The following is a 27,301-nucleotide window of genomic DNA, read 5'->3' as shown; positions in this document are numbered from 1 at the left end:
CAGCTGGTGTCTAGGAAGAAACTCTGATTCGGTTGTGGAGTGTACAAGTAAACTTGTGATAGAGACTGGAAGAGTTGACAAGGGGAGTAGGATCACGTACCTCTGGAGCAGAGAGATCAGCCTAAAACCAGCCACAGTGCAGTAGAAGGGAGATGAGACCTGCAGAGCATTTGAAGACACTAAAATTGAACGTGGGCCTGTGGACAAGATGCCAGAGAGAACAGATAGCAGGTACCTGTAACGGATGATGTGTGTGCATATAGGGAGGAGGATAGGAACTCAGTGAACTGTAACTGGGGTGATAAGACTGGAGGGTTAACAGTAGGATGGAAAAATAGTGAATGCTCACGGGATTAGGAAGCAGGATAGGGCCAAGATCATACTGGGCAATGGAGAAAAGAATATGTGTAACAGAAGCAAGCTCCCTCCTAAAGAATCCCTCCAGTTTTGTCTGTCTTCTGCTGTTCTTAAATTCTTGTGAAATTCTCTGTCAAAATGTCCCATTTCCTCTTACATCTGGTCTGCTATAGAGGGTAACTGTCAACTTTGCCCATTAGCTCACCTGGCAGAGGTTTGTATGTGGATATGCAAGTCCCCAAACTTACTTTTGTTGGAAAACACTTGCTTTTCAAAACATCTAAGAAATTGCACACATACAGATTAAATGCATCAGTTGCAAACGTCTACCTTAGATACTCACAGCCTCTATCCTTAGGCACTTGTCCTTCTTCATTTGCTCTTTAGGGAGACTTATGGGGCCTCTGTTCAGTACTCAGCTGTGCATAATGCAACATTTGGTACCCAGCTGTACATAATGCAAATTCTCTCTCCTGTGAGCGTTCTTCTTTCTCCTGGGGTTTAACTCAGGGCTCTGGTGGCTGATGTGTTGAACTGCTGAACACTCACAGTTTAACTAAAACCTCTGGGACCTGTGCTTGTATTTTCTATAGGAAGTGCCACGTATAAGTATGTATTACAGAAAGTACTAAGTTCAGTCTATCTCAAGGCAGGTGCTCAAAATTAGTAAGTGAAGCACAGAGACTTTAAAGTAAAGCATTTGCATATCCCTGCAAAATAGGGACAGCTGCCTATGCTCAGAAATGTGTTTAAAACTTCTTTATGCTTGTAAAGCTCAAATGCTGCAGTGATTGTCTCTGTGGAATTCTTAAGTATCCTAAGGCATTGTTTTGAATGTTGTTTTGGTACAGAAAATGTGGAGTAAAAACTGAGAACCAGAGAGGAGAGACCCCAGAGGCAGGCCATGTTGTGCTACGTGCTGCCTGGAAGTTAGAGTTGTCAGTGAAAGGAGATTGTAATCGGTGGGGGGTAAATACTTCTGTACACATGTAAGGAAATCTGGTAAAAGAAAGATCTGGGTCCATGAACGAACAGTGGTCAACTGGGTTTGAATTTTCTAACTCTTGTTTTATCTTATCTAGTTTTTAACTGATCTGATGATACTGATCCAGCTGATTATCAGGGGATATATATACACAGCTATTCTCAAATGACAATGTCTGTGCCTTCAGCTTTATTTTAAACAAAGTATGACAAAACTGCACTAAAGACAGAATTGATTTTATTTCTAAACCAATTTCTTTCAGCTTTACAAAGGCATTAGGCTTCATCAAAATAAAACTTTCTGGTAAAGTTGCAGCTTACAAGATTTGTCAGTATCAGAGTGCAAAGCAAAATATAGAAGAAATATAAAGGATAAAACATCTTTCTCCTGTTCTCAGCCTCTCAGTACCAAAGTGTTCGGTTATTTTCTGCTGTCAGATAAGTAGGCCACTGACCTCATCTTCCTCATTTCTATCTTGCTAGGTATAAAAAAAATCCATGATAATTATTGAGAGGGATGTGAGTCAACACACCTATAAATAAGAGCATGCTTAACTTCAAGTAGCTATCATGCTGTCAGCCCAGAAATAAGGTGTGTGTTGGTTTTTTGGGTTTTTTTTGCTTTGGCCACATGCTTTTTTCATTCTTTTCTAATATGACTCATCTTTGGAAGTGGAAGTTGGCTGTAGTAGCCAGTCATAGCTGTGTTCAATGGGAGTTTTATTCAGACAGTGTATATGAGCGTGTGGTTCTTTGCACTTATGGAACAATCCTGTCCGTTTACATTTCAGGACAGTTTTGTTTTGCTAAAGAGAACTTTTTTGAGGACTACAACAAACACTTTGGATTATGTGGTAAAAATCAGACAGTACAACTTGACAACACTTGTGGCTCACAGGTCTGTGGCATGGATCCATACTCCACAAAGCACAGCCAGTCTACCCATGTTCCACTCTACTTCCTTGTAATCATAATTTAAAACAACAACTCTTACTTTGTAAGGATTTTATTTCAAATTATTTAGGACAAGCACTTTGAAACTGTTTAATGATCGCAGTCCTGTTTTGTTCTTTTACTATTGATATATCTGGCTGCAAATCTGCAAATGCTACTTCCTGTCACAGAGTGTCTTATGAGTATCTGTTTTATAGCTCTTTCTGATTTGCAATTTATTAAAGTAAACACAAATTTCTGGGGTTTACAAATTTGACATGCATCTTTGTGTCTTCATATTTTAAATGGATTTTTGAATGTGTTCTATTTCCAGAGAGAATGCAGAAGGAGGAAGAGTGATTGTAGAAGTTGATGACAAAGTGGCAAAAGTCAGAAATATAAAGGTATGCTTTCTGTCATCTTGTCTTTCTCATATAAGGATGCTGATATCTTGATGCTTTTCTATGTTTGCTTGGCTATTGTATCATTCTAATAGAAATACTAAGGGAGAAGTTTAAACTGGCACAGCTAGAATAATTGCAGCAAAAGTGTGTGTGCCAGGGGTTGTTTTGGTTTGGGGTTGTGGGGTTTTGGTGTTTTTTGGGGTTGGTTTTTTTTTTTTTTTTTTTTTTTTTAGATGGGGATATAACATGTAGCTGCATTTTCTGTATTTTGTATTTGTCAAAGCTGCTGCAATCTGGCTGTGTGCCATCATTCAAAGCTGTTAGTAAATTGTTTAGGATTTTGTGCTTATCTCACTGTTACTAACATCTGGATAACTTCTTTCCCGGTGTCTCTCCTCCTCTCATATTTGCACTCAGAGTGCAACTGACTTGCATGAAATGGAGCAAAATGTGTTCGGCTACACTTCAGGCCTTGGTAAAAGACCAAGCAAACAAATGAACTGTGGGATAACTGCGATTACTGTGGGGATCCTAAAAGATGGATGCATTTTGTATTTCTTGTCTCCTTTTTCTTTATATCTGCAAGCAACCCAGTTATTCTGGATTGTTGTTTCAAGAGAAAGAATTTATTAGGTTTTGAAGAGAAACAGTGGCAAAAATTGAATTAAAAGACTTGAACTACTTATCTTGTTTCCATTATACTTATTTTTGTATTGACTACAAGTGTTCTTTTTTAAAGAAAGAAGAGGGAAAAATACTAGTGGTATGTGGGGTCTCATGGATGTAAAACGTAGCTTATTTTCTGTATATTTCCTTTTCAAAGGCTGTATTTGCAGGGTCTGAGACTCACTACTTTCTGAAATAGTTTTCCCCAATTCCTTATACATGTGATAAAGCTCTCGAAGAGATACTTATTCTCCGGGTGTGATGCTGCCTGTTCCCCGCGGTTGTCCTCGGGAGGGCTTTGATCCCTGTGACAGGGCTGTGAGGATCTGGGCCTCTGAGGCTGGGGGAGCCTCCCTCGGCTGGTGGAGGCCTCAATCATGGAGCTGCCCAATCGTGTCCAGCTGAGCCTGGTTAGACCTAGGTGTTTTTTTTTTATTTTATTTGTTTAAAGAGGAGCTGTGGGCTGCCTTGGGATACTGGGGAAACCACAGCAGTGGGGTGAACTGCTCGTAGCAGGCTGAGAAGGGTTATTTGGAGATGCAAGGGCTGGCTTGTGGCTGTTTTCTCTCTTGAGGTTTCGTAATTGGTGAGTTTTGTAAAGGGAGTGAGTTTGCTTTATGCGTGAACTAAATTTAGACAGCCTTTGAATCCAGGTTAGTGTATAAATTAATATTTATACACTAATGTTCACGTTGTATCTGGGATAGGTGTGCTTTGTAGTTCAAAACAAAACCCTTCTCACCAGAAGGGTAATCACTTCTGTCATCAGGGACTGCTTTTCCTGAGGTGGAAGGGTTTTGTTTTTTTTTATTTTTACATGTTACAATAGGAAGGCAGTACTCCAGGCTATCTTCTGCCCATTGTTGCAGAAAACCTAAGAAATTAAAAGGTAATTGCATAAAAATCTCTGAATCGCAAAGTGACGAAACTGTCATTATTGAAGATGATCAATAGGCTTGTTAAGATGTTAATTCTGCCTAAAGGAAACCTTGTTTGTACTTAATTCAATGTGACAACTTCTAGAATCATGCGGGGTTTAAAATTCATGAAACCTCTTTACTTAGAGATAATTTAAAATTATTTCTGTCCTCTTTTGCTTTGCTCTTTCTTGGATTAAAAAAACCCAACCCAACCACAAACCTGTCAGATGGGCCTGTAAATTAATTTTCCCTGTAAACCTCACAGCTAGTGACAGAGTTCAGTGCTTACAGCGCCCTTTATCCAGTAATCTGACATACAGCACTGTCACCCCTAGTTTTTGGGGCCATTAGTGAAGCGGTTTGTTTAGGTACCGAATTATAACGAACCTTTTTTTCTGCTTATGTTATTGCAAATGTCAAGGTTACAATAAAGTTACTGATTAGGTCAAAATTACATGTGGAGGGTGTTAATTTTCTGTAATGTTTTGACTCATTACTCTCCTTTGAGTAGAACAACATGTAGTTCCTTGTTCATAAGCTTATCTGTTCTATTACAAATCACTTAGGCAAGGTTATACAGAAAGACTTATATGATTCCTTTAATATTTCAGTCACCGTTTCTGTTATGCTAGAAGGGCTTCACTGTCATTATTACTAACCCGTAAAGGTTAGGTTTGTAGTGTGCAGTCCCAGTGACAGAAGCATTAGCTTGCAACCATGACAAAGCAAAGGGGAAACAGAGGAAGAGACCTGCATTTTCAACAATGCAGTGAGAAAATTGTTTTTGTTTTCTCACTTTGGGCATCATTTCTGTGATGCAGTTCTCGGTGAAACAAAAAAATGACAGAAAAATATAAAAAGGGCTATAGAGCTTTCCTGCTAATATAGATGCTGTGAAGGTTCACTAAGTTATGTTTGTTGTATATAGCCTGGGGGACTTTAGCTGTAGTAAATGAACCCTTCAGCAGGTCTGTCATGGATGTCTCCACCTCACTCTGAGCATCAAAGAAAATTGGATAAAGAGGATAAACTATTTGCCATTCCTTTTCCACAATACAGATCCTAGACAGTTTTAAAATACTTACTTTTTGGTCAGCATCAAAGTAAATTGGTCTTTCTGTCTTTTTTCTTTCTGTTGTCAGGTTGACAGTAGGCTTGATGGCACCTGGGACTCGAGAGAAAAGACTGTGGCCTTCAGCTTTGATTACTGCTACTGGTCGGTTGATCCCGAAGATCCAAAGTATGCATCTCAGGAAATGGTAAGTGACGCTGGTCTTCGTGTCTGTGTTCCCATCCTGTTTTGTCCTTTATATTCACATCTACAGGAAGAGATTGAGACATAGGACAGATGAAATTTCATAATCTTTTCTGCCCCCATCTTTTTCTTATTTGTTTGTAATACCACAGTACTCAGTTCTTTTGTCTTAAGTGGGAGCAGTAGGACTGTAATACCCTTGTTTGTCAACTGATGCGCACTTTCATTAGTCGGCTTTGGTAGCGATCATTAATTGTGATGATCTGAGGACTTTAGCTTAGCAATGAGAATTTTGGAGGGAAGGAGGGGAATCAGGTTCTAGAGGGAGAAAGCTCTGAGGTGAAAGGAAAAGTGTCGAGGTGATGCTGCTGAAAGGATTAACAGTCAAGTAATCATGTCTTTAACAGTAGTAAATTTTACTTATAGTGTATTGTTCTGAGCACTTTTTCTTGCTAAAGCATCAGAAATCTCTTATAACTAATGGAGACTCCTCCTAGTTTGAAGATCCAAGGTTTGATTGATTAAGAAAGAAAGTTGAAGGATTCGCTATTAAAATAGGATAGAACCGCAAATTTTTGTTAATAAAGAAGGAATTATTAAATCTACTACAAATAAATAAATGTCATGCATGGCAAAGCTACCCAACGATTTCTCTATGCATGCATACAATCACATATGTCGGCATTAAAATAAGTTTTTACTGCTCTCTGGTCTTCAGAATTGTGTCATTTCATTTTCCTCTGTTGTCAGTACAATTGTTCCTGAAATCCCAACCTGTATAATTGTGTTGTTTTTCACAGAAAGTATCACTTAAGACTGACGTAGTTTTGTGAAATACGTATTTCTGGTGGTGATGAGCACAGGATCGTTTTACTTTTGGGAGTCAATATTTGAAAAACTATCAAATTTGGCAATTACCAGAACAATAGATCAAATTTTTGATTGTGCTACATTTCCTGCTTGGTGCAGTAGTGTGGAAGAAATTTCGGGAACTTGGGAAGTGTGTATTTAGTGTTTAAAAAAGAAAGTTGTCTTCCTAAAGTACTCAGCACTAGATAAACTTCCATTTTAGGGATTACAAATAACAGATCTTTAAATGTTGAACTGTTGGGTTTGGGTTCCCCCCCCCCCCCCCCCTCTCTTTTTTTTTTTGTCTTTTTTTTGTTTTTGGGTTTATATTATCTTACTTGCTTATTTGGATTTTATGTTCTTCATGAGTTTTTCTCATAACACACTTAGAAGTGTACTACTTAGAACTGTTGATAATATGGTTGGCTTTCTAGCCAAAATGGTTTAGCAGATGAAATGTTGATAAATACAGTCTGCCAAGTCAGCTTTATCTCTACTCAGTATGAAAAATTATCAGAACTGCCAAATGGAAAATATAAATATTGGCTACAAAGTGTAATTTTTTGTTCTTGTTGTTATTAAATATAAGTGCAATTGAAAAAGAATGTAAAATGCAGTATAAACAGCACAGCTTCCTTGCTGGGGCTGAGTAGGTATTTTGGACACTGTGGCGAGTCTTGTGTTATCATACAATACAGTTTTATCCAATAAGAACACTGAAGGGGAAATACAAACTCACTGGCCATGGAAAATTAAGTCACGGGCCATAGTTTCCTTACTTGATGCTGGCTGAAAGGATGTCCAGTGCTGCTTCATGTAACTATTGGCTTCTTGAGCCTCTGACAGGCTTTAATGAGTTAAGAAAAGTTTAAAGATGGACTGGTGCTTTGAAAGGCCTGGAGTCATGAGTGAATTTCTTGAGCTTTTTACCTGCCTTGGTGGTTGTAGAACCAGGAAAGCATACTTTAAACGTCCTTGAGAAGAGGGCTGCTGGAATACTGCAGTCTTACCATGCTTTTGTGCATTTCTCTGCCCCCTTACACTATATGAATGAAGTTTATTGTACTAATTCCATGTTTTGAATCATTACTTCAGTGCTGAGCTTGAAGTTTCTAAGCTTCCTTACAGCAGGAAGGCTATCGGCAGCCAAAGGAGGTTTGGTAACACTGTCATCCAGTAAAAGCTTTCTTTCATGAGCTGACCTTGGATTACTTTTTCCTTGAAGATGTCCTGCCAACTGTTATCATACATGATTGGTGTGTTGGTTGAGGATGAAAAGTAGATTAAAGTATCTGCCTTCAGGTTCATTTTTGTAGAATGCTGTCTTTTAGTAAACTCTCCTTTTTTTTTTTTTGTCCTCTGGATGGGCATATAAAAATGAAGTTCTAACAGTTTCTTCAGTTGTTAAGGATTCTGTGACAATAAAACAATAGTGAGAGGGCTGCAAATCGTAGTGTTTAGGTAAAATTATGATTTTAAAGATACAAATTTGCTTCTCTGAATAATTCTTAGTTTCTTCCGGATGTTAACATTGCTCACTTCAGGTTCTGGTCCCTTGCATTCCAGAGATGACTACACACAATGCATTTTCTTCCCTATATATTTTGATCATATATTTCACAGGTACTTGTGACAGGCTTAAGTCACACATGTGTCAGTACTTTCAAATGTTTGGATGAAAAGTTCAGATTTATTGTTCTGTTTATAAAAATTGTGCTTTCTCTGCCACCTGTATTCTACTTCAATTTGCCAAAATGGGAACATGTTGCCCACCTTGTTTGTTTTTCCTACATACATTCATGTTAAGATTTCTTCTATTGCCTTTTTTTAATTTAAAAAAAAAGATGGGAAGGTATTTTTTCACTTTGATGTGGGGAGAGCAGACCTTGCAATACAGTACACTGAAGAGGAACTGAACCAAATTAGTAAAATATGCAATGCCCATGCGACAGATGATATGCCTTTACTCTTTTTGGTGTGTTTTGTTGTTGTTTTTTTTTTTTTTTAAATAGCACTGAAACTGGAAGTGCTTTTCCCTTCAAAAAGCTGGCACAAACAGAGTAAAAAATATAAATTATTTTTAAGAAGGGTTATTGTCTATATATGTTTTAGGGCTGAATTAAAAAATAATTCTCTCTTCAATAGATATAGAAGCTTTCTTGATTGGCATTACATAACATAAGCCTCCTCATATCTCTAAAAAGAGGAAAGTTTGCAAAATTGAAAATAACTGTTTTTTGACTACTGAAGGAAGAACCTATCACTGTTGATATCTGGGAAATAGGCTTCTTAGCAGACATAACTTGTTGGATAGTGGTTGGTTTTGGAAGATGGCTTCAGGTACAAGTGGATAGTCTTTGGTTGTTATTCAAGATTATTCTCTCACTTAAAGCATTTGAGGAACTAGATATGAGCTAGAGTTCTGTTTTCTTTATTTTTCTCCTAACCGTGGTGAAATATGAAGCTATACAGTGTTTCTAATGATGATCCAGTAATTTATAGGCTTAATTTAGAAGTCTAATAGTAGTGGTCTGAATCCTTAGTCTTCCTTTAGAAGTTATATAAATTCTGTACAAAATGTAAGATTTTTGAAATAGTTCAGCTATGCAAGTATTGTGTTCATTTTCCAAATAAGCTGAATGCCACATTTTACAATGTGACCTCTGTTTTTTAGGTGGCCAGTTTGAGATCCTTGGGCCTGTTACTTTTTTTTTTTCTCACTGGGCAGGTTGAATACTTTGCATTGATATTAATCCAAGGTTTTAATCTGCTTTCACAGATCATAGAATCATAGAATCATAGAATCATTAAGGTTGGAAGAGACCTCCAAGATCATCGAGTCCAACCGTCAACCCAACAACACCATGCCCACTAAACCATGTCCCTAAGCGCCTCATCTACCCGTCTTTTAAATACTTCCAGGGATGGTGACTCACCCACTTCCCTGGGCAGCCTGTTCCAATGTTTAACTACTCTTTCAGTAAAGAAATCTTTCCTTACATCCAATCTATGATTGAGATGGTTTTAAAAAGTACAAAGTATGAACAAAAGAAATAAAAGTTAATAAGTAAACCAGTTTCTCTCCCAATGTAGTTATAAGTTTTCCTTTTGGTCTTTTGTAAAGTAGCCCCTACGGTTTTATTTTGTCACCATCTTGGAAAGAGTAACATGTCCTACAGTTCTACTGTGTTTTTACTTTTCAGAGTTCTCTGTAGATTTTTCAGCCACCTTGTGACAAAACTAATTCTAAAAAAAGAAGTGTTCTTAATGTAAGTATGTGTTGCATGCTCCTGCTGGCCACACTATTTCTGATACAGGCCAGGATGCCGTTGGCCTTCTTGGCCGCCTGGGCACTCTGCCGGCTCATGTTCAGCCGGCTGTCGACCAACACCCCCAGGTCCTTTTCCGCCAGGCAGCTTTCCAGCCACTCTTCCCCAAGCCTGTAGCGCTGCATGGGGTTGTTGTGGCCGAAGTGCAGGACCTGGCACTTGGCCTTGTTGAATCTCATACAGTTGGCCTCGGCCCATCGATCCAGCCTGTCCAGGTCCCTCTGCAGATGTGCAATTCTTTCCAAAAGGGAATCTACCTTCTCTTTTTAAAGACAATTTTTTTTTCTAAGTGGATTTGTTGGTGCATAAACAGAATAGAGGAATAAAGAAATACCCTAAGAGAAGAGTCGCTGGCTAAATCAGCCAAAGCTACCAGCCACTAAAGGAAGAAGGAAAGGAAACAGATGTACTAAATCCTTCTAAGTATGGAGAGATGAACAGGCACTAGGGCTACATGGCAGAGAGAAAAGAACTCAGTATCAAAAAATTGTGTGGGACCAGAGAAAGGACAGGTAACAAATAACTATTAATTCAGGACAGGAACAGAACATTTGATGGGCAAAATATGAAATGAGAAACAAAAGAAAATTCTAAAAGATTATAGGCATTTACGAGAAAAAGGTCATGCATGGTTTTTCTGATCTTAACTCTGCAATTTGTTACATGTATTTTGCATGGTTATAAATGAGGGAATGGTTTTCCAAACCATCACTGTCAAGATATAGTTATGCTCTTAAATAAATAAATAAAAACCCAAAAGAGAAAACCAAAAGCAACCAAAAAACGACCAAACAAAAAAACCCACAAGAAAGTGTAATACATCTGGTGATGTTCCTTTTCCTGCCATTTTTGAGACACTGTTCATTTTTCTCTGTGCTCTGTTGCTGCAGAATTAGTTTAGTCTTGCAGAGGGAGAATGCTGAATGTCTGCACCTGGGCTTCACTGCTTGCATACAATGAAGTAGTTTCATCATGTCTCCCTGCGTTCTTGTATTAAGGCTTTTTTGGGAGGTGAGCTTGGTACTATACCAAACCTCCTTTAGTAAAGGGGGACATTTTGTGTAAAAGTGACTATTGCTTCCTTCTCCCCTCGCCCCTTTCCTCTACAGATGTCTTCAGGAAGCTGTATGTAGTTCAGGATTGTTTTCCAAAGACAATGTTGGAAATCCATCACTTTTTGGCCATTGTGTAACTATAGGATTATCCTTTAATAGAGATTCATGGCATATATCCCTTTTGCAGTAAAAATGTGTAATAATGATATTGTAATGATATTTAGGGTTATAATTTTTATTCTTACAAGCAGATTCAGGCTTGCTGATTCATTCTGCTGGTTGAATATGATATTTAATATGTAGGTGCTTTGAGACCTTTATAGTTGTCCTGCAAACAAACATCTAAATTTAAACCTATTTAAATTTAAATTTTTGTCTGGCATAGAACAGTCTGTTTCAATCTTTTGAGATTCCTTTGTAATACCTAAAATAGCTCTTAATGAATCTTTCCTCAAGTCTGTTTTAGCTCCACCAAGCAAAGGAAAATGTTTAAAACAGTTGCAAAACTTAAGTATATGCCCATTTAAATCCTACTGGAAAAAAAAATATTTCAGCTTGATCTAATGCCAGCGCAGTTAAACAAAATCTTAAGAGTATTCTGCACAAGAGTATTCTTAAGACTACAGGAACACATGCAAGCATTAAGTATTCTTGTAGCTGGTTGTTACAGCTTCGGTCCTCAGCTTCCCTCCAGCCATCCTACCCATCCGGTTATTGTGCATGCACAGTAACCACGGTGGGCAGAGTGACCCACAGGATGTATAAGCAGGTATTTACGCACAGCGGTTGCCATAGATAGCTGAGGTGTAGCAATCTGTTCCTTTTGATAAGAGGAATACATCCCATGACTAATAGGCTTTGAATGGTAGAGAGAGTGAAATCCAAAAAAGTGCTTAAGTGCCCAACTCACACTGATTTCAGTGGCATCCAAATCTCTGACTGGGTTTTCTTGAAACACTTTTTGTAGATATCAAGCTTAGGTTTTGTACCTCAGTGCATCAGTTAAATGGAGATTATAATGTTTATAAGGGAAATCATAATTTAGACTTTAGAATTTTTACCTCAGGCTTTCAAAAGAATGGAATAAATTATATTCATATTGGTCAAGGAATTTCACACTTCTGGGATTGACTTGATAAGGATTTTATTTTGGTTTGGCATAGTGTATTAGGTTTATGCAGGTATGAATATTCCTTCAGTGTCTTTCTGAATATTATCATTTTCAGTAATGCTGTGACCCTCATCGGACCTTCTAAGATGCAATCATAAAAGCACTCAACCAAACAAAAAGATGGCTTTCTAGGAGGTAAATCTAAGAAATATGAGAGTGCACAGAGGTTCAAGATTTCCTATGGATTTCCCTGTATGTGGAGGTTGCACTGTGATGTGTCACATGTGAAAAGTATTATCTTAACGAATCAGGATGGTTTTACAGTGAGAAAGCAGTAAGGGTATGAAAACAAGTCTTATTGCAAATGTCAGTAACTGCTCCTAATTTCTTGGCCTTCTCACTCCCACCCCCCATTCTTTAGCACTGACTTATTAATGTAAGTGAAAGAATAACTGTGATTCTTTTTTTGGTGCACTTCCACTGTGCATTTGAACCATTGAGGGGTTTACAAAACTGTTCAAAAGCAAGACAGTGCATTAAATTAAAGGTTGTTTATTTCTAAACTTTATATAATGAGTGACACAGGCTCTCTTTGCCTGTCTGTCCATTGCAAATGTGTGCTAGGAAGAACTCCTTTCCGTTCAAACACCTATCTAATTATTTCTATCTTTGTTTATAAACATATTCATTGGGAAGACTGGGTTTTATTCTGTACTCTGAAGGCAGAAATGGGGGCTACTGACGGCTTGTGTGAGTGAACGCACATGACCCCTGTAAACAGACTTTTCTATTTCTTCTTTGTTTTAAAAGTAGCATAATTGCTTTTCATCACATTTGACTTCCCAGCATAGTTGGGTCTTCTACTACTTCCAGCTAAGAAAAGTAGCTGGGGAAAAGGGCAGGCAGGCAGATGATTTTCTTACCTCCCTGTCAGAGTGTAACTGAAAGGCAAATAGAAGAAGAAACAGATATGTTTGTTTTAATATGCAAGATCTTCAATACGGCACTAGGGTTTTTGTTTTGTTTTTGGAGGGTCTTGTTTGTTTGTTTGTTTTACATGTTAATTGAAAAAGTTTCAAAAAGTTACACAACAGTATTGTTTGGAAGCAAAACATTGCAACATACTTTTCAACCCTTCATTAGGCTAAGTCACTGTACTTTCTCCTTTTTTTTTTTTTGATGCAAACATAGTCACGCTTCTGAAGAACTTTGACTGAGAGACCTTTCCTTTCAAAGATGAGTTTGTGATACTTCCATGCCTCCATACATTCCCTGTGAGATTCAAGTTTTTAATTGTCTTGTGAATTCTCAAGACAAATTCAAAATCTGTTCCCTGGCATATGCGCTTAATTCTAAAAATTATAATATAATAAAGCTCTAATTTAAATATCTTAAAATCCTTCAATTTGTTCTCTTTTTCTCTCTTCCCCTCTTCCTTCCTCTTGTCTTGATGTAAAAGGAAGAAGAAAGAGAAGGAGGCGGTGGCTGTGGGTGTAAATGGCATTTTCGCATGAAATATTTGAAAAGCAGTAAGCATTCCATCCACAACATTTTTTTCTCCAATCCAGAGTGAGACAGAAGTGAAAAGGAGAGCGTGCTGTAAGAAAAAGGCTTTTTGTGCAATAATTGGATCAGTATATAATGGATTATGATGGAGGGAGGGAAACCACCATGAGTGCATGCTGTATATCTTCTGCCAGCAACACAGCTGCTGTGTTCAGTTTGTGATCGCATAAGGTCATTCTTTCTGGCTATACCAAGATTTCTTTGCAGAACACTTCTCTGGGAATTATAGTGAATAATTGCAGACTTCAAAGCAGGCTTTACTGGAAGACAAAAAAGAATCAAGTTGATTTTCAATTTACCGTGCATAAAATTAAAAACATTGTACTTTGAGGAGACAAAAATTAGTTTTAAATAACTGAGGCATTGAGTTAATTGATAGACATAATTATATAGTCATATACATTCATATGCAACTATAATTTAATGCAGATACATTTCAAATATGAAGTCTAAACAGGAGTACACAAGAAAGAATTAAGCTGAATATTAGTAACAAGTTGAGGGAAATCAATAAACTGTTTCACAAACAATGAAATGAGATGTTTTCCAACTGTTCAATCTGCTAGTGCTCATACACACTCATTCTGTTTCCCTGGTAGGCACTGACTGTTGCTTACTGGATACACAGAGCATGTTCTTTACAATAGGCAGGCAGTGTAATTCACTAAATAATATTGAGAGGATCTGTAAGTGCATCCAGCAACTTAGAAGAAAAAGAGAATAACAAGTTCTTTGGGATGCCAGTTGTCGTGCATGTTGCAGTGAACCTGCGCATTTGCAATCTGCATTACTTCTATAAACCTTGTGATTTTTGTGTGTCTTACAAGTAAAAACAAAAACTTGGTACTGGTGACCTGCAAACTTTCTGAAGTAACTTGACAGCATATGGTTATTTGGAAGGTTGATTTTTTTTTTTTAATTAACTTCTAGTGATGGAGATGTATTTAAAAAAAATCTGTTATATACATAAGCTGTATGCAGATGTTGATCTTTCTTACTTGCAAATGAACATTCACAGTTTAAATTCCTCTGTGTAGTCACACTACAGTCTTTCCTCCATGCTCGTGAAGTAGTGACATTTTTTTCTTCTTTTAATGTAAAATGATGACCATTCCCTACTCTTTCTGCTTTGCAAAGAGGTTCCCTTACTCATCTGCAAGTATTTCCACAGCATAGCTGGACAGAGAATGGAAGGTCATATTCATAGTCCTTCCAAGGTGGCAGATTGATCAAAGATTAGTTTTTAACCCAGAGTGGTTTTTCTCCAATCTTAGCCATGTTGTATGAATAACTTCAGTGAGACTGGTCTTTTGGGAACTGAAATTACTGAAAAATTAGTCTGAACTTCAACTAAGTTTCCAAGATCATACTGGTCTGCGAGTTCTATAGCCACTGGATGGAAGGATGCTGATAGACATATAGTAGGAGACTGGGCCAGGTTTGGGGGGTTTATTTTGTGTTTGGGGTTGGGGTTTTTTGTTTGTTTGTTTTAGCAGTCAGCTGGCTTATGAAAGATTTTGTTGGGCAGAACTGTGCTAGCATTGAATAGTGAGATATATTTATTGCAGCACCTGTGATCAAGTTCAACACAGCCATTTTGTTTATTTCTGAGAATGTGCCATGTTTCTGACGTGTTGCAGCCATAAGATTGGGCTTGCATGCGTAAGTAGCTAAAGCCTGAAAAACCTAAATAATATGCATGTGTCCTGTATGATTGTTTATTAAAGTGTTTGGTATGAACACCAATTGTTCCCTTATATTACAGCAAAAAACAGCCCTTCCCTTTTTTATAGATTTGTGCTTGTTTTATTTATTTATCTTCACTAGTAGCTAACTTATGTTTTTCTGTTAAGTAAGATGATATGCCTCAGAGAGAGGTGTGTGTGGCCTTGAACACAAACTGAATGAATCGTACTTTTGGCTGGATCTGAACACCTGCATGAACAGACTCCCAATTCTGTTTTGTTTTTAATCAACAAAAACTCTGCCCTTGAGATCTCATATGTAAAAAGCAAAATTAACATCTCTGTTCAGTTGTGGCTTTTCTGCTAAAGTAGATTCTGTTGGCAGTGCTCCTAAATTGCATAAGAAAGAATGAAGATGAATAAAATTAATTCAGTCTAGAAACATTTACTGTAGCCTTGGGACATCAAAATCAAAATTCTGAATGTCAGTTTAGGGTTCCTTAACCCCAATGTACATGCTATTATGGATACGTTCTCACTCTTTACAACTTCAGTGTTATAATATCAGGACGTTCTCGGCTGAAGCAGGGGAGATGATGTTCTGTATTTTAGATTGGCAAATGTATTTTGAAGTATGTCTTACCAGACCATATCACTCTCACGTGAAATACATGATTAATAAATTTTGGAATGGACCATTTGAATCAATCCTTGCTTGGATAGGTTATATTCCTGAGATGCTGAATGGCAATGAATGTTTTCCTGGATTTTTTTTTTTTGTGCCTGTAAGGATTGACTTGCTTTCAAATTACATCTATTAACTTTAAGATAGGTTTCAACTTCTGCTCTACTGTTATTGCAAGTGTTTTCCATTCTGAATTTTCAGACATCCCTCTCCTGCACACACATACATCTTTAAGAGTATACATGTGGATAATATCATCGATACTGTGTGCCTTTACAGTATTGTTGGCAGATTTTCTTATGAAAGAAAGAGTCAGTCTTTAAAGATTATGTGCCTCATCCCATGTGACAGACCTACATATAAAACATCAGGTCTGAAAAATGAATCTAAGGAACTGTGAGGATCCAGCCCAGAGTTAATTAACTTGGCCTATCTCATGTTCTTTATATTTATATATATTTTTTATTTTATTATTATCTTGTAGACAGAGGTGAGTAGCTTGACATCAGTAGGTAAGGAAAGCCTTCTCTAGTTAGCATTGGAGAAGCAGAGATAGAAAATTGCAGAGGATTATTTATTCAATTTAAAGTAGGCATACTTTCAGGGAGGTTATATTTGTACTTCATATGTGGTTTTGAAAAAGAACTGTCTACCTCTGTAGGATTTTGTTTCATTTGGAATATGACTAAAAAGAAGAGGAGCTCAAATTACTGGCGCAAGACTGCTTTATGCCATTTGTTTTGGTGGCTTAAGTTTTCCAAGACCATAAATGTTTTGCAAGTTTTGCCCAGATCTGTTAATTTTAGTAAATGATCTTTCATGATATGTTTAAATTGGGCTTCAGCAAAGCAACATCTGGGAAAGAACCAATTGCTTTGAAGGAGAACAGAAGGAGACATGTCTTATCTTGTGTTAGGTTTTGCTGAGTGTGTTCTGTTATGATAGCAGAAAATGGATTTGAGTGACTGCTCATAGACTTAGGAATAGATGAACTTTTTTTTTTGGCTAGGACAACAATGTTGAAGGCTTCATGGGTAATACTTTTTGTTATCCTCATTGTGGAAGAATGGGTTTCCTGATGGATTTTAAAAGCCAAAAATCTCTCAGAACAATGATTCCCAGTCTTTTGAAGCAATCCATACCAGAGCTGTCTATGACCTTCACAGTAAAGACCACAATAATCATTTCGCCACATGACCAATAAATGTAACCTGAGCTCTGGGAAGTGTGATCAAAAGAGCTTGCTTATATAGTGCCCTGAAATCACATATCCCTTTGGGACAGGAGAGGTGCATCTACAAATTCCATCCGCAGAACAGAAAAGTGCTCCTTTAGCTGTTGGCGTTGTGACCTGCATGCTTGGGCTTGCCTCACTTGGGCTTCGGACTTCTGCACTCCCTCTCACACATCGTCTCCAGGACCTTGTACATGGGCAGTGTTGTTGCTGATGGTGATGATGGGTAACTCAGGTTACCCTGCATCATGCATGTCGTGCATGAAGTTGTCATGCATGTCGTGCATGAGATCATCATGCTGCACTAATAAGTGACACCGCTCTAAGGCCATTTTCTTTGCCAGTCTGTCTTATTTTGATGCTTTTAGTTGCATCCTGTTTCTTAATGACTGAAAGTAAAGGCCAGAATAGTTCATAAATGACTGATTTTTTTTATTTTTTGTTTTTATCGCTGCATGTTGTAACCTGTTTACTAATAGAACACAAGTTCTGCTTTGAAATGTATGAGTTTCTGAATTCACTCACCTTTTATCTAAACAAAATGTGGAACCTACTTGCTTTTTTTTTCCTTTTTTTGTGGTTTTCCTTTTGATTTTGATTAGAACCAAGAGCATTTCTCATAACTTCTTTGAAATAGGAAAAAAAGGTGGAAGCATGTTACAGATCTAGAGAGAGAGTTGATACGAAATTATCATTGAAACAGTGAGTTTTGCTCATATTCCAGCACTTTTAAATTTCAATCAAGTGAAAGGGTTTGGTGCAGCTAGTTAGCATTTTAAAGCCAAAAATCCTCTCACTTCTGTAGTGACTGGGAAATGCAGTCCTGGTTCACGGGGGAGGTCCCGGACGACTGGAGGCTGGCCAATGTGACGCCCATCTACAAGAAGGGCCGGAAGGAGGATCCGGGGAACTACTTGATCTTGGAGGTCTCTTCCAACCTTAATGATTCTATGATTCTATGATTCTATGTTCTAGTCCGCTATCTGAGGCTGTTACTTGTTCCTTTTTAATTTTTTGATAGCTAACACTGTTATATCTTTTAGTTATTTTTTAATGTGTCTTATAACTCTAAACCAAGAAATTGACCCTGAATTTTCAGCTTGTGTTCAGAAAATTAGCAACCTTCTTGATTCCTATATATGAAGAATGAGATAATTTAAAGCCTGGGCTTAAGAAGCTTTTGATATTTTTAAGTTAAACTCGAATTCAGCAGAAACTCAAAAGAACTGTCAATGCCTTAAAGATACATTTAGTCTGAAAACAAAGATTTCAGAAGATTGTAGAAATTTGCTTCCAGCTCTACACATTGTCCTCCTTTACATCATTTCTGTGTGTTTGACACTCTGCTTGGTACAGCACAATGCTTTTCTTGTCTCACATCCTACTGCATGTCATTTGCATAAATTTATTGCTTATTACAGTATATGGAATGTAATCTTTTTCTAGTCCATTTATTATGAATGTAAGTAGCTTTCTACAACTCAGTGTTGTTGGCACGTTAGGTTGAAAGAGAGCACAAAAGAGATTAAAAGGTCATATTTTGCTCCTCATTTTATTAACCTGGGGTTGATGCTTTTTTCCTCATGGCAACCTGAGGCTGTATCTGTACAAGTAAATAAAATGGACCCATTTAATGCCAGAGAATATTCCCTGAGCACTGCAGCTCTATCATCTATACCGCTAAATTGTTAGAGTCATTCCTGGTACTGTTTGGGCTGGGATAGCTGGTACTTCTCGTAACAGTTTCTAGGCACAGTCCAGGAACTGGCAGGGACCATGACCGTTCCTGACTGGCAGTTTGCATGTAGCCACCCTGCTTTGGAGGCTGAGAGTGCTTGATAGTATGAACGTTGTCTGATCTGTGCCATATGGGCTGGGCACTTCTAAATCGCTAGTGTTGCAGCTGTAATTGCATGGTCTTGTCAGAAGTGCTTGTAGCACTGTTGAGGAAGCAATACTGAAGTGTTTTTGCAAGAAGTTATCACTTGGAGAAGGGAGAACGTTTTTCACACATATGGCTCTGGCTCTGTCTTCCCAGCTTTGTGGGACAAAAAAAAAAAAATCACATTTTATGTTGGCGTTATAACTGACTACATCTTTGTGGGGTAGAAGATAGCCTGTGGTGCGTAACCAGCAGTGGACCTAAAGCTGTGATGGGAGCTGGCTGAAGAGTTCTGTTCCCAGCAGAGGGATTAGGGATGGAGAGTTAATTATGGGGGCTGAAATTTGTTGCACGCAATTTAACACCTTTGTTTTAATGGCTATGCTTCATATTAAGCATCAAGAACTTTTTTTTTTATATGCTGTCTACAAGATGTCTAGCAGCATGCACATTATAATGTTGTTCTGGGACTGACACAATTGGGAAAGAATCTGGAGCCCCTCTTACCGCTGGACTCTATAAATTCTTTTCCCATGTCTGTAGGCCAGCCTTTGAGAGTCCCTGCAGCTTTTGTTTTAAAGATGGATTTACCACTAGAGCTGGTTCTCTACAGCACGCCTTCTGCACTCTGCAGTTTTGTACATTTATTCACTGATTCAGGCACCTGGCATGTGGTGAATCCTGGATCATATCCCAGAACACAAGGACATGTTCTTTAGCATATCTATACAGTGTAAGAGATCTCTGAAAATTTCTACAGTGTTTTCTACCTTCCTTCTCTATTGTTCCATCCTTACGATTGTTTTTGCTACTGTTACAGATACGGAAGTATTTCTGACTCTGTCTCTTTTGCCTCAAGAAAATGGGGATAGGAGGTGGGAAGTGAGATATGACAAAAATAGTCATAATTAACACATTTGAGGTAGTGAATGGCTGCTATTTAAAATAAAAATGTTTGTTTAAGAAACATTAATAAGAACTAAAAGGCTAGGCAGGGCACAGAGACAATGTGTCACTTGAAGGAAAGAGAGTATTCTTTAGCTCCTTTTTGTTCTTCTAAGACCTAGCTGTAAGAAAACGTTTCATAAACTCAGTCTGCAAGGTAAGTCCTTGCAACCATTTCCATGACAGGCACAGCTTGCAAGTAATCTAAGTAACCTTTTTTGAGAACGCAGAAAATGCTGAAGTGGGTCCGCGTAGAATTGACCTCTCCCCCCATTTTTCCTTCCAGAAGGAATGGCATGAGTTGTAAGTTGCTTCTAATATAAAAAAGTATTGTTACTATCTACCAAAAGGTTTTTACACTTCATAAATTTATTACAGTCAGCGGCATAAGCACTGATACCTTTATTTGCAAAGCATCAACAAAATTTACTTTGAATTTTCAATGCAGTTAGCAACTGTATAATGTTATTAATGAGGCAGCATGAGATATGTACCTTTATTTTGAGAAATAGTCCACATAGGAGTTGGAGGATGTTTTCAATAGAATTGGCTGAAATATTTTCATGTAAAGTGTTTTCTTGTTGAGTTTAAAATGGTATAAACTTGGTTAAAACTTGTGGCATACAAAAAGTTAAGTATGCTACACTTCCTAAACGACAATCCAATAACTATGCAGTTCATGTATATTGCTTTTTTTCAATAAAAATTAATATAGTTTTTTTGTGGGCTTTTAAATGGGAAGACCTGTATTATTGATTTGCTATAGTTGTACATGCAATATACTCAAAATGAAGATGGCAATTAGCGAGTAAAGAAGCTCTTGAAATAATGAAATGATTAATGTAATTTAAAATAATGACATGAAATAATGTAACTTAAATATTTTGCCATAATCTGAACTATTTTTTTCTGTTGTTGCATACCTTAGAATAAAAGCATGCTTAACAGAAGATAATTTCTAAAAATTAAGAAAAGGACCCAGAAAGAGAAAGTATTTGATAATGGAAATCTGGAGGAAACAATGATATACTTTTTTTGGTGTTATTTTATGTATGCTTTTAAAAATTCTTTTCAAGTCAGGCTTTGACTTTTTAAAAATGGTTGAGGGACTAATAAAAAAAATGAAGTGTTACAAGTGAAATGCTCTAATTTGTACAGAGCCCTGTGCTACTTTGACCGGCTTGTGCAGCTTTGATCAAAGCTGGCAGCCATGTTTTAAAACAAAGAATTTGCAGATGCTGGGGCCTTTCTTTTTTCCTTTGAGGAGAGCAGACTATACAGATGTTGAATGTAAGAAACACCCTATGTTTCTGCTGTAAGTCATTACACTGGAAAGAGAGAAGCCTGAGCTGAATGTCCTTGGAGATAGATGGTCGTCTTAAACAGCACGGTTGTCTGAAAATCACCCAGCAACTTTGGCATGTGGTCATTATATTTGATACTCTTTTGAAACTGAAACAGTATTCTCTAATAACTGAAATTCTAGGTAGGTCCATGATGCAACTGTTCTCTATCTAAAAGAGAAAATAGTGGAAGTAGAAATATAGATTACTAGGTTGTCATATTCCAGTACATCCTCAGGTTGTGTGTGAACCTGTCTTTTTCTGAAGCAGGTTATTGTGGTGAGACAATTGTATTAAAAAAGTTAAGGGACATGTATTTAAAATGTATTAATTTAACATATACTCAATATGATAAACTTATTTTGGGACAGAACTGACAACATAAGTTGCAAACTATAAGTGACAAAATTTATACCTCATCATAAGCATTGGAAAGTTTATGTAGAAGGCTGGATAGTTACTTAAACCTGGTGTAAGTACATAAATGTCTTGCATTTCAATCCTTTTTACGTCACCTATTTTGAACCTCCAGTTCTCTGCCCATTGCTTGCCCATTTCTTGTCCATTTTAATGTGGTGCATAGCACAAAATTTTAATTTGTAGAGAAATAAAATTTTATGTATCTTCAACTAGCAAAAACTTTAAATGCTGATGAAATTTCTTCCTGCTGTCTCATTCTAAAAGGAAAAAAAAAACACCCTTCATGTATTTTATTAGTCATTAGTAAAATTATGCTGTTTTTCTTAGACAATCAAATGTGTTCCTTTGAAAATTTTTAGGGCTTTTTTTTTTTTGGTCCCAGAAAGCATCATGTCTGAGAGGGAAACTCCAGTATTATCTTCATAGGAAATGTCATAATATTATGAAGAAGTTTTTTTTGACAGTCTGCCAAAGGGTCTTTGTTCATCTTCGTAATACCAAAGATTTGGTTTATTACTGGGCTTGTAATGACGCAGAAATATGTGACCTTAATTGGGACATAGGAATTGCCTGGTTCTGATGCCTGTTTGTTCGCTGATCTTTAGCAGATCTTCACGTTTTTCTTTTTGAAAATATATGGCGTTATCTTTTGCTTTATGGAAGTTTTGGGCTGGTTGATTTCTTAGATATTTTACAACTATTTTTTAGATATTTTATAGGTGCTGCAAACCAGCTTGCTTTTTGCTTTCTGTCCACTTCAGCAAAGTGTAGTATGAAGCACTGAGGTACCTTCATAGTATGCCTTGCCCGGTTTTGAGGTTGATATGGTATGAAGTGAGTGGGGAAGAGAAGGATGGTATAAAGAAGTAGTTATGTCCGGCCTAAGTAACTTCTGTCACTAGGGGAGCAAAAATAGAAGAAACTGATAGTCCCTGCAGCCTTTTTAATGTAACATTTCTAATTAGGTGAGCTGTGACTGTTCATTGCACCTTTGTCTGCTAATATGCTGCCTCCCAGTACTTGTAAGCTGGAAATGAACAGAGGCTGCTGACCTGACAAAAGAGCGGAATTAACAATTTACTCAACCACTAGTCCTGGCAAACTTTGTTAATATATTGTTGAGAGTAATATGCCAAAAGCTCTCTCTCTGAACTCATAAGTGACCTTAAATTACCTCCTGTTGTTTGGATTCTCCTGGAAACTGCTAAAACCATATAAATTTAGAAAGGACTTTTTTTCCTGAGGATCTCGTACAGCTCCAAACCATTTATTTTTTTTAAAGTTGAGACATACTCTAGACAGCATTCTTTTTTATGCAATAAAAAAACCCTATGAAACTTTAATGCTGCAAGAATCTTTGAAGAGCTGAACCAAAGTCAAGAAACTTGCTTGGGGATTTGACTGCTTGTTCTCAATCTTCTCAATAAACATTGAAGTGATATCTGAATTCATACAAGTGTGTAGATTTTTTTCCTTCACATCCTTTTCATGGAAGTCAGTTGCACACTTAGTACTCTGAGCAGTCAGGTAGGTGTTTCAAAACACAGGCACAAAAATAGTCCCGCTGCTGTAAAGGGCTTTACTCAGTGGAAACATCACTATTGTATGTCTCTCTGCCTGTGAGAATAGTGATAGCAGATCCCACCCTTGTGAACCGTGCTTAATGAAGATGGCCCTTCTTATAAGTGTGGGACGAAAACTATGTGTATACAAATAGGGTTGATGGGGTATCTGTTTCTCAACCTGTTCTTTTGGCAATAAGCCCTGCACATATTCTAAAAGCTGGCCAAACTTTCCTATCAGAAGGCATGTACTTTTATGTCTTTATTTTAAGGAAACAAGCAACAGAAAAAAATACCTCTAATGATTAAAACAGATTTAGTCCTAAGTCTATTGCTTGAAATGAGCAGGAATAAATTAATCTTTTTTTTTCCTTCTTGTGAAAGACAAAAGTAGAAGTGACTGCTGTGTATTACTAATGTGTCCTTTAAAACTTCTCATCCCTCCAATTATGAAGCCATAATTTCTTTTAAATATAGAGACTTCTGTCTTAAAGTGGCAACACTTTTGGTTTGTATAGTAGCATCATAAAAAGAGTTGTTTATGGATGACCTGAATTGCTTTATTAACAAAAACTACTGCTTACAGCTTGCTTAATATCCCAAATTATAAACAAAATATATGACTATATTGTATTGTAGAATCAGGTTAAAAGTTGGTTCTTCCTTTAATACATCTGTAACATCTTGAGTCAAAGGGTTTGTTTTTCACTGGCTGAATTTGATGAGACAACCAGTGCACCAGAATAAGAGAACATGGCAAGCTACTTCTTTCTTTGCTTAACTGCTGCTGATTGCTGCATGCAAAATATAGATTCCTTAATCCCAACCTTGGCAGGTAAGACTGCATTTACTTGTACACTTAAAGGGAAACAAATTATTGCAATAAATCTGAAGCCCCTTTTTACATATGCTGCTAATAATATAATTAAGTATGAAGTGGAAAATTTTATAGTAGTTGCTTTTTATTTGATTTTTAATGTTCTGAGCTTGGACAGTGAAAAATCAGTTTAAAAATGAAACTGTGTTAAAGTCACTTTCATTGCTGCATTTTTGTGCCTTTTAAAGTCTTTTAAAGCCTAAAGGGAATATTTTGTTTACACATCAGTTTTCAAAGGAATTCTTAAAATCAGTACTTCTGGGGTTTCAGTTTTTTAAGAAAATTTGGGGTTTTATTATCTTATAGTATTTATATAGATGAAGCTCAAGACACACTTTATTGAAACAGTTACTGTATATCTTTCCAACAGCTGTCATAATTGTAATTGTCAAAAACTGAAATTTGAGGTGCAGCTGAGACCAAGCACTGGTGAACTCCTTGGGCACTTGCAAGGTTCACCCAGATTTAACAATACCAAATACAGGAAATCTACTTTCAGCAGCATGAAGTGAAGCCTATCAGTTTTGGGTACTGTTGAAATTCAGTTGTTGCTGATAGTTTTACAAATGGAATCTGCCTTGTAGAATTTCTGCTGGTATTTTAAAAGAATTGTTGATATGAATTAGCAATTTCAGTGTCTTGTCATCTCTTCTGCTTCACTTTTGCTTTCTTCTGGCAATGCTGTCTCTTTTATGAAGGCGGAGAAATGAGCTTATTGCTAGGAAAGTATATTTTATAGGCTTAAGAATTGTTTTCCAGTGTAGTAATTTTAAAAGCTGATGATCTAATAGCAAAAATATCAACTTGAATTAGCCAATACATGAAAAGAGAATACCCATTTCCAGCTGAAGGGAAAAAAGCAGAAATCTAATCTTGATAATGTCATTGTGCTGTTGTCTGAGTACTACAGACGATCGTTAGCCCTTACTGAATTACTGAGAAATTTGGATCACTACTTTTTCCTCCCACCCCCTTATAATAAAGTCAAGGAACAATCTTTTTTCCAACTCTGTCTTCTGTCTTCTCACAAATTAATGGACAGTTATTTTCAGAGGCACAGCTGAGAATTTATATTTGTCCCTGCTGCCTTAAACAATAAAACTTACTAATTTTATGTTGTTGTTCTTTCCTTTCACATGGAATCACAGACATCCGCTAATGACCTGGGATCCTAGCCAAGAGTTAGCGGTGGTGGGAGAAAATGCAGGGTATTTATAACTTCATTATAATCCATTATTTATTCCTTGCTCTTTTCATTGCAAGAGAGATATAATTCAGTGTATATATATATATTAAAAAAAACCCAAACAACTAACAGCTCTGACAGTATTTATTTTGCTCATTTTAAGAGGATATCGGTAAAACTGCCCCACTCTTTTCTTGGGTTTTTTTGTTTTGGTTTTTCTTTTTCTTTTGGTAGACATTCAGGCACAGATAGTGATGGTATCACAACATTTAAAGTTACAAATTACAAGATTTTTCTGGCATGAAGTAATATCTAGGCCAGGGGAGTGGGATGTCTAAAACATGTCCTGGCCCTGGTGGAGTAAAACAGTATGACTGTAGAGAACATTGTGCTGCTTCTTCCAGCTGTGACATTAGCCTTTGCTAGACCTTTAGAAAAGCTGAAGTTTTTATTTTCCCCTGTGGTTCCATTCTTGCATGGTCTGGCCCAGAATTCACTCAGGAAAAATCTTCCTTCGCTGTGTATTCCTGGCACTAGTCTTAAGTCGGTGTGTTACAAGTCTGCTGGTGAAGATGCACAGCACTGAAATGAAATCTGTTCCTCTGACATCCAACCTGGCAAACAAGCACCCATACGGATAGAACAGCACTCAAACCTGCAATCCCAGGTTCCTGGAACAGAGAAACAAAAACACTTAGTTGCTCATCTGCTCATTAAGTGGTTTGTAGACGCAGTATTGCAGGTTGTGTGTAGCTAGCTATTTACTTGTAATTTTCTCCTTCCTTTCCCTAAGAGTGTTTATTGAAGTTTTTGTCTATTTTTGAAGAGCTAGATAATACAATGATGCTACAGAGTAGTCTTTCATTGCCTTCTGCAAAAGTATCATTCACTCTTTTGCAGAAGGTAAGCATAATCAAAAATCCTCTGTTTTTTGAGCATGTCTAATTTTTTGATGTGTAATTTTTCTTAACACATGATCAGTTTGACTTCCCCTGCCCCACCACTGTCTTTTATTGCAATTGTACCATGGCAGAAGTTCTGGTACCAAGGGAAGAATGGCTCAAAACAAGAGAAGGATTGTTCTTTAGCTGGGAAGTAAGCAGGATGTATTCCTGAAGCCTAGGCAGCAGATCCAGAATTGTACAACTGCTCAGAATTTTCCTTTGACACGCATGAGAAGTTGTATATGTCCAAGTAACTGTATCTGTAAGGACTTTTTTACATAAATTGAACATGGCCTTTGGAAAAATAGAGCACCTGTGACAATTCTGTTTTACAGAATGTCTGTACAGAAAGAGGATTCAAGTCTGAAGTTGGACTTCTGCCAGGTGATCCAGAGGTTTAGATCAGAAAAAGAAACAGTTCCCCAAGACAAACAGTCCTTTTCCTGCAGTTCCTCTTCAATAGTGACAATTTGTAACCATTAGCTTTCGAGGAAAAATGGAGGATGCTTTCATTGTGTTTCCCTAACAAATACTTGCTGTTCTCCTGGAGAGAATTACCAAGCCTAACATCTACTTCACAATTCACTAAATGAAAGGGTTTTCATTCAGTCCTTAATGGATAGGATTCACCTGTGTTGATTTGATGGGCAGATGAAGTACCAGCATAAAACTCACATAAAACACAAAATATAATGTGTAAATCTTAAAGTACTCATTAATAAAGCCAAAAATTATGTCAGGTTTTTTTCTGTGTAGAAAGCTTTATTATGACAAGTACAGCTGCACTGAGCTAAGTCAGATATTGATACAGTGTCAAATGCTGTGGGGTTTGGATTGTATGGCTGTTGCATTCAAATTGCTCTTCCATAATCCAGTGATGACACAATAGGAATCCCTATTGTGGGCAGGAAAAGAGGGATCTGAGAAGAATGTGGTTTTGTACATGTAGATGAAAATACCAGGTGGTATTTTTGCAATGGGTATTTGATCTTTCAGGTTGATGTTTACAGTAGAATACCAGCAATTTAATAAAAAGAAAAGAAAAAAAAAAAAAGAGGGTAGAGTTGTGCCCTTGGTGATGGAGCACTTTAGCACTTTTAAACGGTCAA

General features: G+C 37.2%; 1 protein-coding gene across 1 annotated transcript in view; it reads left to right on the top strand.

Annotated features, from left to right (window-relative positions):
- The first annotated feature begins 200 nt into the window (after nt 1-200).
- The window catches only part of STARD9 (StAR-related lipid transfer (START) domain containing 9), a 119,308-nt gene continuing 92,207 nt past the window's right edge, over nt 201-27,301 (top strand). The window contains exons 1-3 of the mRNA XM_009319203.1: nt 201-231; nt 2,609-2,678; nt 5,407-5,523. Coding sequence (XP_009317478.1) covers nt 209-231; nt 2,609-2,678; nt 5,407-5,523 — 210 coding nt within the window. The 5' untranslated portion in view covers nt 201-208. The remainder of the gene's footprint in view (nt 232-2,608; nt 2,679-5,406; nt 5,524-27,301) is intronic.

The sequence above is a fragment of the Pygoscelis adeliae genome, unplaced genomic scaffold (assembly GCF_000699105.1).
Source record: "Pygoscelis adeliae isolate BGI_AS28 unplaced genomic scaffold, ASM69910v1 Scaffold22, whole genome shotgun sequence".
In the NCBI taxonomy this organism is placed as follows: Eukaryota; Metazoa; Chordata; class Aves; order Sphenisciformes; family Spheniscidae; genus Pygoscelis; species Pygoscelis adeliae.
This window is presented reverse-complemented; position numbering and strand designations above follow the sequence as displayed.